Source organism: Bombus huntii, chromosome 1, assembly GCF_024542735.1.
Source record: "Bombus huntii isolate Logan2020A chromosome 1, iyBomHunt1.1, whole genome shotgun sequence".
Taxonomy (NCBI): Eukaryota; Metazoa; Arthropoda; class Insecta; order Hymenoptera; family Apidae; genus Bombus; species Bombus huntii.
In genome coordinates, this window is record NC_066238.1 from 5,799,492 (window position 1) to 5,813,786 (window position 14,295).

General features: G+C 31.8%; 1 protein-coding gene and 1 long non-coding RNA gene across 2 annotated transcripts in view; both read left to right on the plus strand.

The window, feature by feature from the left end:
- The window catches only part of LOC126872724 (uncharacterized), a 135,207-nt gene extending 121,207 nt beyond the window's left edge, over positions 1 to 14,000 (plus strand). The window contains exon 2 of the long non-coding RNA XR_007692149.1: positions 12,955 to 14,000. This is a non-coding gene — a long non-coding RNA (uncharacterized LOC126872724). The remainder of the gene's footprint in view (positions 1 to 12,954) is intronic.
- On the plus strand, positions 7,799 to 9,465 carry LOC126872710 (uncharacterized). Its single transcript, XM_050632826.1, has 3 exons — positions 7,799 to 8,131; positions 8,386 to 8,507; positions 9,106 to 9,465. Exons 1-3 carry the CDS (start codon positions 7,799 to 7,801, stop codon positions 9,446 to 9,448), a joined length of 798 nt encoding a protein of 265 aa, XP_050488783.1. The 3' UTR covers positions 9,449 to 9,465.
- Positions 14,001 to 14,295: the final 295 nt, after the last annotated feature.

A 14,295-nucleotide genomic window follows, 5' to 3' on the forward strand; every position in this document is an offset into this window, starting at 1 on the left:
AAATAAGCGATGTAAATAAAAAAAAGAAGATAAATAGAAATCGGTCTTTTTACTGAGAAAGGAGATAAGATTGATATGGAATGCGGTGGAAAAATGTAATAAATATTGAAATAATTTATTTTGCCCTTAAACCTATCTCGAGATAAGAGGTATGATAATAAGTGCTAACTAGATTGTGGTTGAAAAACATGAGGGTACAACACTTATCACATTTATTTTTCTTCTAAACGTACTGAACTGCAATATAATATTCGTTTTATTTTCCTTGTTTCCTCGACCGTTTATCAATTTCATTCTCACATATGTTCGATATTTTCAGATTACATTTAAAAACCATTCAGCAACCATTTTGATGAAAATTTGTTGTGATCGATCAACCGTACCACCTGTGAAATTTTTAATATCTCATAACGTAACATTTTCGTCGTGTTATGTTTTTTTTATTACCAGAAAGCATATAATAAATACAAGAATACGACGAATTTATATCACAACTCAGTACAAAGGTGGTAAATTTTGAAAACCCATAGCATTCACGTGATGTATGCAAGATGTAAATATCAAAGTTGGTGAAAACATATTTTTTGATTTTACTAGAAATATTTATTTCTGGTATTTATGTATACCGTTTATCGTCTCAACTTTTCAGTTGTAATGTAAAGTTCTTTTATTATTAGTATGAGTCGAGAATTTGGTGTATGATGAAGGCAAAAAAGATTTTTCAAGAATTTTATTTCATTTTTTTTTTTTTTTTTTTGGTTCATGTATTTTTATCCTTCATAAAGTTGTGTAATAATATCCTACACATAAAATTTATTATTTTTAAAATTTGGAAAAATGTATAAATTTTTTGTTTCATAAAGTATGTATCTTGAAATTCCTGAATTAATGTTTTTGTTATTCACTCATGACACGAATGGTGTACTATTTTACTAGTATATTATTCATCCTCATTTAATACTTGACTCTTCGTTTTTTCAATATCACATTTTCTGTTAAAAGGGTGTAACTAATGCAAATAAATAAAAATATTATTCCTCCATCAATTAACTTAACTAATTCTTAACTAATCAAATCAGAAATATCGAACACAAATTCTGTACTAAAATAAATCAAGCTGCCAAAATTTGTTTTCTTTTATAAACCTGTTTTGTGTGACATCTCCTATTCTTTCATGTTATTCTTCCACATTGCTGTCATAATTCGTGTAAGTCATTTTATGAATGGTATTTTATTATTGAAGAAAATATCATTCAGTAATTTTATACTTTGACAGGAATGCAATTCGAGAATCTCATTAATAAACAAATATGTCGAATAAATTATTTCACCAAGAATATGTTCTTTATACACGCAATTTTAATGTGTATAATATAGTATCTTATAACAAAAAAATGTATAAAATACAATTTCAAAGAATAAATTTGATACTGATATCTCTGTAATCAGGAATCTCATAAAAAATTAAAGTACATATATTATAAAATTGCATCCTGTTAAATCAAATAATTTTTCTTATGCGTTCAAGCTGCTATTATTAGCACAAGTACTGCAAAAGTTGTGTGGCTGTTCTTTGAAATAAAAATACTAATTGGTCGTTCATCTCCTTCAACAACATTATTTAAGAAGTAACTATTTAGCTATTACAGTTTTCTTATTTTATTTACCAATTTTGTTCTACCATCTTTGCTTCGGTTCTCAAAGGACTATTATAAAATTCTGGTAGCATACAGGATAATTACGTAGATACGATACGATGAAACGGGTTGTACGGCGACATAGATCATGTGATTATAATTTCTGTACATAGGACATAATCGTTGAATGTTCTTCGAATTAAAATGTGAATGGATCGAAGTTGCTGTCAAACAAGATTAGAACAGAATGTGCTTTCAGTAATTTGAAAGAAAGACATTCTGTTCCTTTTAATCTTATTTCTTTCTCGATAGAGTATTGTTACGTAATTCTCCCTTGTGTTGAGGAACATTTATTATGATGATATCTACTAACATTTATTGAATTATATATTATATTCATTACGATATTTATTCTGATGATTAAATTATATTATATCCTTATCTTTTGTCGTACATATCTTTCTTCCTCCTTCTGAATAAATGAATAGTGATAGAAAATAATTTTATTCATTTGTTCTCTAGTTTTATATAAAGATATCTCTTTATATTGAATTAAAATGCAGATTCAATTCAATACATTAGTTTGTTTTCTCGAAGCAATAGTTATACTTGTTTCTATCGAATATCCAGTAAAACCTTTAAAATACTAAATAGTTTTAAATTATTCAAAGTACATGTATGTCAAGTTTCACTGATACCTAAACTGGTATCTTTAATCGTAAGTAGCTGATAGTCGAAATAGAAATCTCTCTTACTATTACAAAAGCATTTTCATTGCACCTTCAAGCGCAAGAAACAAACAAGATAATTCGAATCTTACAATCATTCATTATCACCTCGAAAATATAACAAGAGCGTAAATTCCGGCTCAATAGTAAACCAAACTAACTTAAATCGCGATATAAATATTACCTTTGGTACGTAAGAAGGTTTTACCTGTATTACTGCATTTAACAAATAGATAGGATATTTAACCGACGAACAACCATTCATTATCACCTGGAAATCACAGAAGAATGCTAAATCCAGATAACCAATAACCTAAACCAACGTTGAATTCCAATATAAAAGTCACCTTTTCTACTCAAGAATGTTTCAATTGCAGTTCTGTATTTAGAAAACAGACAAGACGATTTAACCCAGATAGCCATTCATTATGACGTTGAAATCACACAAGAATGCAAAGCCTAGCTTACCTAGGACCTTAGCTAACTTTAGTAGGTGCTACTATAAAAATCACCATTCCTACACGAAAACTTTCGATTGCATTTTTAAATTAATCGATAATCGTGTAACTTATACAACCATTCATTATCACCTGGAAATCACGCAAGAATGCAAAGTATCTATGTTGTCTATGATCCCAAGTAATTTAACACTAGTGCCAATGGCGAATAAAAATAAGGCACGTAGAAAAGAATTCAGAATGAAAGATATAAGAGGAAATATAAAACGCGATAAAAGAGCTAGGTTTTAAATATAAAAATACATATACACAATAGTTCCAAAAATTTAGAATACCATACAATGTCTCAAAAAATTTACGAATTGTTCGTTTTCACTACTTTTAGTTCTGATATTAAATCCAAATATCAAATTGCTTTACGTGAATGTGTTTTAACTACATCTATACATTTAACAAGACGAAATCGTTTAGTCTGCAGGATCTTGATATTATGCAAGAAAGCAACCACGTACAAAAGCAAGAACGCAGGGTAACTTAAAGCCAAATAAAGAATTATCTTTTCTACAAAAAAATCATTTTAATTGTATTCTTACACTTAACAGGACAGGACAATGTAATTCGTACAATCGTATATGTGTTACCACAAGAAATTGCACAAGAACGAGAGTTCCAAATTAAATCGTAGTAGAAAAATCACTCTTATCCTACATGATAACGTTTTAATTCCTATAATCATATATTACCACCTCGAAATTATACAATAAAGCAAAGTCTGCGTTATCCAATAACTCAAGTCAACTAAAATTCCAACATAAGTCGCCTTTCGCACACGAAAACGTTTTAATTCCAGTTTTCTTTTTCTTTTTTTCTTTTACGTTTAGTTAGACAGAACGATTTAATTCATATAATCATATATCACCATCTTAAAATTACATAAGGTTTAAACTTCGATTTAAAAATTCCCCTTCCTATATAAAATTATTTCAATTACACTTTCGAGTTTAACAAACATGCGATCTGATTCGATTCACTTAGCCGTTCACTGTCAGCCGAAAGTTGGGCAAGAGCAAACAAAATCACAACCCCTGTGACAGGGTCAACGTGTAACACGCGTTCGTTGAAACGGTTGCAAAACATAGAAGAATTCACTGACGCGATATCCTAATTGCGAGATACGAGCCAGCGAGCCGATAAGCCGCAGGAATATGACTCGACACCGCAGGCCCGCCCTCGAACGTCTTAATAACAATAATTAGTTCTCACCCCGAATCTATTTCGCCTTAGGTGCTTTCTGTACGCTGCTTAACAGCTCCCACGAAAGGTAATAGCGTCGAAAATGCTTACACGTTGTCGTAGCTCAAGGTACGCGATTAACGCGGAAAAGTGTTTTTCCTTTGCTCGAGCTGCGTTACGCGAGATTTTCAAACATGCCTCGTTCGCGTCGTAACAGTGTGCTACTTGTCGAACGTTTATGCGAGATATTTTATGCGACGATCACCAGGCTGTTGACTTTTCTGTTTTGGATTTATGAGTACATGATGTTGATTTTTTATTTTCCTTTCTTAAAAGTAATATGGAATTTTGTACGAGAAGATAAAAATTGATGAGGAATTTTTATTTTTGTGAGGAATTATGGTTTTCGCGTAGTTAAATTCATTTTATGATCGAATTTGGTTGATCGATGCTTGTCGTTCTTTTTTCGATGTACGAGTGCTTAATGTTGATTTTTATTTTCATTTTTCAAACGACTTGGATAATGTCGTAAATATTATGTACGAATTTTAAGCGTCGTCAAAAAATATCTTGCGTGCGCAGGAAAGTAAACGCACAAAAGAGATGGAGATGTATTTTTTTATTTTCATGTGTAATTGTGTTAGATATAATTAATACACATTAAATGTTATATTAGGTATTAGTGGGAGCACAATGTTATCTGTTATTGAAGATTCCACTAAGTACAGAAGAAACGTTCTATAATGTAATGCAAACAGCAATAAAACTTTTTTTAGAATAATATAGAATAATTATAAGCAGTTTTCACAGGGAGGTATGTTTAAATACTGACAAGTATTGATTATACAGATAAAAAATATGATAGGTGCAGTCTACATTTTGTAACTCTCGATAGAACAGTAGAACTAAGATAACAAATTGTAGCTTTCCAATCGGATAAATGTAGGCTTATAATCAGATAAATGATCAAGAACTCTTATTACGATGTATCATGCCCAGCTGACACTAAACTAATTAGTATCGACAGAAAAATTTTGCAACATAGCCCAGCAACATAGTAAAAATTATATTAGTAAGATAAGGAATTGTAGTACTGTAACACTGAATCGATGTTCTAATTACGGTGTAATTATAAAGTAATTAAGAAGTTGTTTCAATATCGTGGCATTATGGTTCTCTATTTTTACCTATCTTTTCTAGAAAATTATTTCGCATTTAATATCTTCATCAACTAATCCTCTTGTCATATGTTGTGAGAAAATTAATCATGTAGTCACTTTAATTGAAGCTATAAATAAAACCAACACTGTTGCCGCAATTGGATATGTCTTGTGAAATATATGGCTGTAACATAATTTCAATTGAATTTTTATCATGTATCATTTAATGGATTTTCTTTATAATGTTCATCGAAATTGAAAATATTTTACCGTACAGTTATCTTAATAAATATGAAATTCATTGCTTCATCTATTGAAATGCGTTAGAATATATTTATGTGTAAATGTGTCGTTACATATGTAGATTTTATATTCCACACAATTCATTTTAGCATACACATTTTAACACATTTATCATAAAAAAATTTTTCCTGTATATTGTATTATATAAAATATTTGTATTATATAAATATTGTATTATATAAATATGTATAAAATATTGTGTGTATTATATAAAATATTTAGAAATTCCACTAGCACTCTAATGTGACACGACTGTCACAATTATATTGGTATTATTTGAAATCAATCTGGAAATGTATCTAAAAGTTAGAAGTTTTTTACTGTAAATATATATCAAATAGTATAAATTACGTCCTTGGTATACAACATGAATAGCCATCTAAAGTACATAATACACTAACTATTAAATATCTCGTAGTAAAAGAAATAGCGAGGTCTAAAATATTTACTAAATACCCTTTAATTCCTAATTTTTCCTGATTTATTTCAAACTTGATCAACATAATCACGATAGTCGAATCTCGCAACCATGCTAATGAAAATTCAAAATGTTTCGTATAACACGCATAATACGTTCATCAGAAGGTACCCAGAACTGTTCGAATACTTTCAACCTATATATCGCCTAAAGAATATTTCACATAGTGCGATATACGACCTGCTCAGTAGCCATATTGCTTACTGTTGAATGCTATAATCGTTTAAGAATTTCTTTGGAATTTACAATTATTTCTTGAAAGTGGAAAGAATTTCTACTAAATAACGAAAGTGGATTGGGATTGATATTTCAAAATTGGATATTAAATGTAACAATTATGAAGAAAAATCTGCGATTAGACAGCACAAAGGCTGCTGTTATCCAATGACACAATGTTAAAGCTTATTTATTGGTGAAGAATAGACAAGAAATATCGTACCATAGCTGAAATGTTCAATTACATCTATCCCATTCACCACAGACATATATCATCATCAGGCTATCATTTATTTTGATCTTTACGAGACTCTTATTGTAACAGGGAACTCAATACTTCAAAAACCTACGGAAGTTACTTCAAATAATCTATCCTTGTAAATAACAAATTTTAATCATATATTTTTTAAATTATCTTCAGTTATATATAACACGTGTAATAAATACACATTTCTCTACGAGTTGGAATATTTTCGAATATTTTTATAATTATGTATATTATGTACAACAACTTACAATCCGCTCGCTATTCAACAATGCATAATAGAATCGTGCGAATAAATAATTTGACCATAAACAGCTAACGATGTTTCGGCAATTATCCCGAACTAGTCTATCAATCCGCGTGTCTAACTGTAAATCACATCGGCTCCGAATCACCGACTCGCGGTTCTGAAAACCGGTTTCACGGTTCCTAACCCTGACTTAACCTATGCCTAACCCAGACACCTAAACCCTTTCGTCTTTCATCGTTCGTAAACTCGAGCGCTTAACCTGGTCTAGACGAGCATGAAAGATTCAGTGAGCATGGCGACCCGGCTATAATTCACCGAACTTCACAAGCCACGTCTCGCAAATCTTACCCCGCAATTAGAACATCGCTGCAGGAGTTTAACCGTACTTTCGGATCGATTGAATTTTGTTAGAAGTTACGTTTTAAAAATGATCGATGGTGATGGATCTTAATCTCTGTTTCGTGACTTTTCGTAGATCTCTTAGCAACGAAGCAAATTGCATCGTTTTCTAGCGTTCATAGAGAAAGTTCTTTTTGGAAAAACTTGAGTTTTATGTTGTTTCTAAATTGCGTTACTTGCTACGAATATCGATTCATTGATACTTTAGGATAAAATAATTCTGTAGATGATAAACTTTAAGTTTACTACTTTTGAGTTTGTGCAAATATTTGGTGAATTAATTCCGTTATAGAAAAATCAGTAATTCGACCGAATAAGAATAAATAAAATAATAATATCTATAATAATATGTTTTAACCAATAAATCATTTATGTTTGTACCATTACATTTTATCATCTTTTTCTAAATTTTGCAGTTCTCTAAATATATTCGATAAATGTTCCTTTAAATATTTGTTTCTCGTTCATTAAGATTTCTTTTCGAAGCAATTTGTAAATCGTTAATTTTTTAAATTCACCTATAGTAGAACATGGCAAAACTCACTATACATGATTAATAATAATTCATGAAACGTCTTTACGTTACTGTTGCAACTTCATTCCATAAAATCTTTAAGTATTCCGTAACCTCTCGCGAAAAGAAAAAATTGTACAGTACATAAATATAAATTATGTATGGATTATATCTGTTAGACGTTTACGTGTCCCAATTAATGATAAATAAGGAGGTATACACAGACACAGGCGGATCAACGCTTGTCACGAAAGTCGTGTTCATTAATTTCCCAGCCACTGAGATCTTAGAACGCGATCGATCTGTTAAAGACGATATAATTTACATTTACAAGTTCAATGGTGGCCAATCTTTTCATTTCTTAATGTCGTGCGAAGAAATGGTCAAGAAGATGAAGAGACTTTTTTTAAAAATTGGCGTTTTTAGACTAGACGACAATTTCCCCATTTGTTCCACTCAGACACGTCTTAGCGGCTGTGCATGTGACTTGGTAAGACATTATTTTCCATTTTATTCGTCATTTTTGCGAAAACATGAACAGGCTATGGTCGTACTATTAAGAGTTTAGACATAATTACTTGTGAATGCATTTATGCATTAATACAAATAATTTATGTATACATTAACTAATAAGTATATATATACATATATTTATTGAATTAATACATTCACTGCAACAGCATTATATAAGATGGCATAAATATTACTGCTTGTAACCAAATATTTGGAATTTCTGCTTCATAGGGCAAAGTATGCGTCGAGGACCCAACGCCGTTTGTATTTAGTGGCCCATTCGAATTAGTCGACTCTGGTAACAGTTTTGCTGGCTACATAGATCTGGATGTTACAGTTATAAATTTAGGAAGGTATTGTGCAAGTTTTATATGATGAACTGAAGTTCAATCATCCTCTATTGACAAAGTTTCCAATTTCTTAAAAGAAGTTATTAACAGTTATAGCATTAAAAATAAATGTACTAATAAATAATATTTATTAAATTTTTCAATTTAAAGAAATGACATCTAAATTCACATGAAGTACCTTCTGCACATTTCTTCTGTAAATGCATAAATATTCATAGTGTGTAACCAGACTGTGAATTTTGATACACTTATGGGAGATTTAAAGGTGTAGAAATGTTCAGAATGCATGTAATTCGCAAAAATATAAAAAATATTCAAAATGGAGTACTTGTTATACAATAAATCATTATGTAGGTACCATTTCTTTAATTATGTTAAATACAGATATGAAGCTGCAGTGTAAATAAAAATTTGCAGTCTACTTATGACAAAATAACTAAAAATAACTACAAATAAATAACTAAAAATAACTAAAAATAACTAAAAATAAATAACTAAAAATTCATGAAATATAACGACGACTCATACATACGACTTCACAAATTCTATAAAATCTTATTCCATCGTTATTTAACCGTGCCATAATTATAATATTATTTAGAAGTCTCGTAACTCCATACGCCCTCGCACCCAATTGTTTTGTCTTCAAAAGCCACCCCCAGGGACCAGAATATAAGTGCAACGCTAAGGAATTATCGAAGCTATCTAAAGGAATGAGCATACCGGTCGGAGATAATTTAGCGACCATGGGAAATCTCATGATGGATAATCTATTGGATACCGCTCCACCGGGCAACCTAATGAAAGATATCGTTGGAATTTCTCCGGTAGCTGATTACCTTGCTCTAGGAAGTCCGCCTCCTAAATTACCGCGCCCACCTTTAGTAGATCCAACATTGATTACGCGTAAGAAAAAAGGGAAAAAAAATAAAAGGAAGAAATAAAAAAAAAAGAAACAGAAGTGAATGCTAAATGTTATAGATATGAAATTGTGATTTACAGAATTGAAATTTTTTAGACAAAGTTTTCATCGATTCTTATAGCTTGTTTGACATAACGAAGTATAATCAATAGATTGCTAATATGTTTATGTATGTTCAAATGTTCATTTTTTAGTACAACTAAGGAAATAGAGCTTAATCGATGATAAACGATGTTACAAATATCATACATCTATGAATATATATTCTAATTTACATATTTTATGTATTTAACATGTCGTGCGTATTTTAAATATTTTTTCATATTTAAATTTCCCACAATAGTCTGTAAGAGCCTGTAATACAATAATAACAATACGTGGTGGGAAAATAAAATTTAGGGGATACATAACTGTATTTCCGGTAAAATTAGAAAAATGTAGAAATTATATCCCTCAAAATTATATTTCTAAAAGATTAACAATATTATCCATTATAATTATCTTATTTATATTTCGAGTTACTGTTACATACAGTATTTAATTTTTAATAAAATATTTTCCCTTCGTAATACATATCATTATATGCAATAATTAATTTTTATTATACGTTTTTATTATAAACTAATATGAATTATGTAAGATATCCTATAACTAATTTCCACCGTTAGTTGAACTTTAACAGTTTATGTAATTATCAAATCATTTTTAATTTCTTTAAATTATCTCTCGATCAGGCGAGCCAAAGATAAAATACTATAAATCAACAATACGATTGGTATTCTCTTAATTTCGAATGTAAACTCCAGGAAACTATTATTAATGACCGATACACGTTTAATGAAAACACTTCTTTTGTGATAGCATTGCCTTGAGCGACAGTTGAACTGTTTTACTCGAGTTCGATCGTCAGAATGCGTTTCGGAAATCGTTCCACGAGCCGTCTTCCAAGCAGGCAGGCATATCCTAGAGTTAAGAACATTACGTTCTCATAAATCAGGTTCGATTCGATTCGGCATAAATCATAATCGTGTCGTCGGGCATATGCAGACATCTCTGCCCTATAGCGAAGAGCTCCGTGAGAAAGATCCTCCACGACGCTGAATCGCTCTCTCTTCTCATGATATGCCGTTAACTGCTTTTCATCTTAAGCCGACGCGTTTCTTTCGATCGGTTTCTCGGTTCCGTCTTCGAACTTACATCCCACGAATAACCTCCGTAAAATTATTTCATTTTGAAACAAATGACAGATTCAAAAGCTTGTACGGTATTGTTAAATAGGTACTTTGGAGCTACTTTTTTAAATCACACCGTTTCGAAAAATGTAAGTATATACATTTTTCAAGATTTGAATAAGAACTGTTCGCCATGGACTTCAAAGTATATAATAATCAATAACGAATGAAAGTTTTCAGCACCTACCGTGGCAAGCTTCCTCATAAATTCAATGAATTATATTGTAAAAAGTTTTATTTCTATTTTTTTCCATAAGTTCGAAATACCTTGCTTTGACTTAGAAGCTTTTAAAGCACACAGATTTTTATTTCGCGTAAAGATTACAAACTAAATTAACTGGAATCTGGTATAAGACCTTCCCTTAATATTTTCTTCACATTCTCAAATATATTAAGTTCGAGAAACAATATTTCGTACGCACCAACCTGATAAACTATAGAACGTGATAGTCTTCATATAATTCTGCCTTCGCAAATCAGGTAGCTAATTGGAACGCGAGTGAAAAACGAGCATCGGAAAAGTGCATCCTACGTTTGTCACGAACTCGAACATCTCGGCTAAAACAACTTTGGTATCGTCCCACGGACAACTGCCGGCTACTCGCGCGTTATTATTTATTTTCCGCAGTGGGAGGAGCGAGTGAGTTTCGAAAGCGCCTCGCGTGCATCGATTTGACTTAGCCTCACGGTTACCGGTATCCCGTAACGACTTCCTGTCGTAGTTGCTCGTAGCTGCAACCACCCGTATACAGGGTGTGTCTGCAGTGCATGACAACACGTATTTTATAAATTCTTTCATTTTTTAATCGGACAATCACGATGTTTGACAAAAAATATCATTTACGTTTGGAAAAAGAAATTTTAATGGAAAAGAAAAATAATGCGACCAGAACGTTCGATGGTCGCACGTGTGTTTCTTGAATTTTACCAGATGTCGTAGTCAAATTTGCTTCCAGGGAGGTTAATCGATTACTCGCGTAATACGTGAAATACGCACGATATGCGGAAATGAATTATTAATGCGACACGTGACCGCGACACGCGAGTGCTCTGCACGAGGGAGGCGGAAGTCTGCATATATAAATTAATGGGAGAGTTGTGGTGATAGTGACATCCTTTGGACTGTAATTTGCTTTAGAAATAATATTCTTATATCGTTTTATAGTTGTTATCGTACTTTGATATCGTTTAATGAATAATTTGATTCTATATATAGATTGAACGGTTGATAGGAATGAAAGCTCTCATATTGTTAGGGTACTTTACAGATAACGTGTTGTTTATATTATACGTTAGTTTTATAAATTATTTGTGCAAATATATGTAGTATCGGGAAGAAGGGCCCAAGAAACGTCGAGCTAACTACAGACAATGTCGCGAGAGCCGAGGCGCTGTCGGCTCCATCGATGCATTACCGGGTCCTTCAGGTAAATAGGTAAATAGTCGAAAGGACCTACGTGACCCTGGCTACGAGCGTCTGTAGAACACGTGTGCGGTGGGCCCAGCAATAGACAATAGAATGCGGCAACGGCCAGAGCGTTTAGTCGAAAAGCAGCGTGCGAGTCGAGGAGCCGAGTGCGAGCTGAGCGGAGACAGAGGTTGCGAGTGGCGTTGCCGAGAGAGTGTGGATTGCGCTGTTTTCTGTGCGTTTGGCGTGAATAGTTCAGGTTGAACAACAATCGTCTTTTTCTGTCTGATTAACATCTCTATTGTCCACTCTTTTTAAACACATTATATCACGATATTACATATATGAAACTCTTAACAAAGTACATTAAAAAGGAAGTAAATTATAAAAAAATAAAATTTCGCTTACAAAGTGGAGAATAGTACAAATGTGCAGCACTTTTCACATAGACCGATCGTAATGGAAGTAATTGTAATCGTAGTATTTACATAACAATCACAGAATATTAAAATTGAGATTAAATTACGATTCTAGTATACATTGCACAAGGAGTACAAAACATAATCTTATAACATAATGAACTGAATTTCAAACTCAATTTCCAAGCTCAACATTTCTTCAATTGGATATAGAGTCGCAAATAAATTCTAAATTGTAAATCCTATAATATCACGAATTGTTAGATTGAATTTCCAATTTAACTTCCAATATTTCCAACTTTCCATTCAACATGTTTTCATTCGAATATTGTTAAACATCACTTGAAAGCTATAACCTAAATCACAAGGGGCAATGAAAATCCAATTTCCTAACTTCACTTAAAATTTCGCTTGTCAAATCATAAATTAATATCTGACCGCTATTCAATAAATATATTCTCTGTTGCAGATACACTGTGTATATCCGATCGGGAGCGTGCTGCTTGTTCGAAGTTCACGCGAACGTTGGCTATTATCCCGCCGCGGACAGTTCCTTTTCGTCGAAGGATCACAATAATTTTCTACCGTACAACTTTGAGAACATTTAAATCGGCCGAACCCTCCGGAACATGTACGTGTATCCGTAGCACTTACATATATTTACATCGAATTAACCTCGGTCAACCTGGGTGGAAACAGGTTGCTTTCCCGTAATAATTATTACACCACTCGAATTATAATTATTAATTCCGTACACTGATTCGATCGTTCGTCTAATTAATTCCGTGCATTAATTGACCGCCATGCTGACACAGAGACGCGTTCACAGAGATCGATTGCGTTCAAGCCAAAAAGGATTACGAGAAGTATCTTTAAATTGCTCTCAGTCGTATCATTCGAATTGAATTAAATATACGTCTTGGAACTTTTTCATTCGTCTTTTTCCCCTAAGAATCTTTCTGATTAATGTAGATATCAATTAGGCGCGTGAATTGAGCCTCGAGATTGTAAATTGTTAAATTAGCTACTGGTTTTGTGTGGCCTGATGCGAATAAATGAATTAATCTTATAACTGTTACTGTAATTAATAATAGTTTCAAAATAATTTCGTTTCGCTGGTTGACGAGATAAAATATATGTTTCCTGCATGATTACGATAATGATTTATCAAGCGAAATATAGTTTGTATCTATGTGTAGCCGCTTATTTCGTTTTATAATATAAATGTAGCACAAGTACAAGTATACTTACTACGTGCTGTATGAGGTATATCGAAATTGTTAGTATAATAGTTGTTAGATTGTTTAAGTTGACGTTTTATAGTTTCACAATGAATTTTGGAGAAAATTATAAGTAACGTGTAGTTAGTATTTCAATTTCAAAATAAAATTATATGTAGATATGTATGTACCTACGTACGTAGATGTGCGTGCACAATTGTTAAATTACGCTTTAAATAATTGCCATGCTACGTATATATATAAAATTTTATAAAAATAAATTTACTTTCTCTTTATCGAATAGAAAATTATTAAAAATTCTGCGCTGCATAGTATAAAGATAGATGGTTAATAAATTCACGGGAAAAATAGATAAAATTACCATCCTTCCAGTTGCATCGTGAACAATATTCTATGTTTTATATCTTGGAACATGTTTTTTAACATTATTAAATAGTAACAATCACGAATTAAGACGATCGAACTATTTCGTATATTTTAATAACATGTACTTTATATAACTAATGAAACAAATATTTATTTCACTCACTCGTATCCTGCGCTGACTCTCCGAATTCCCTCGAACAACT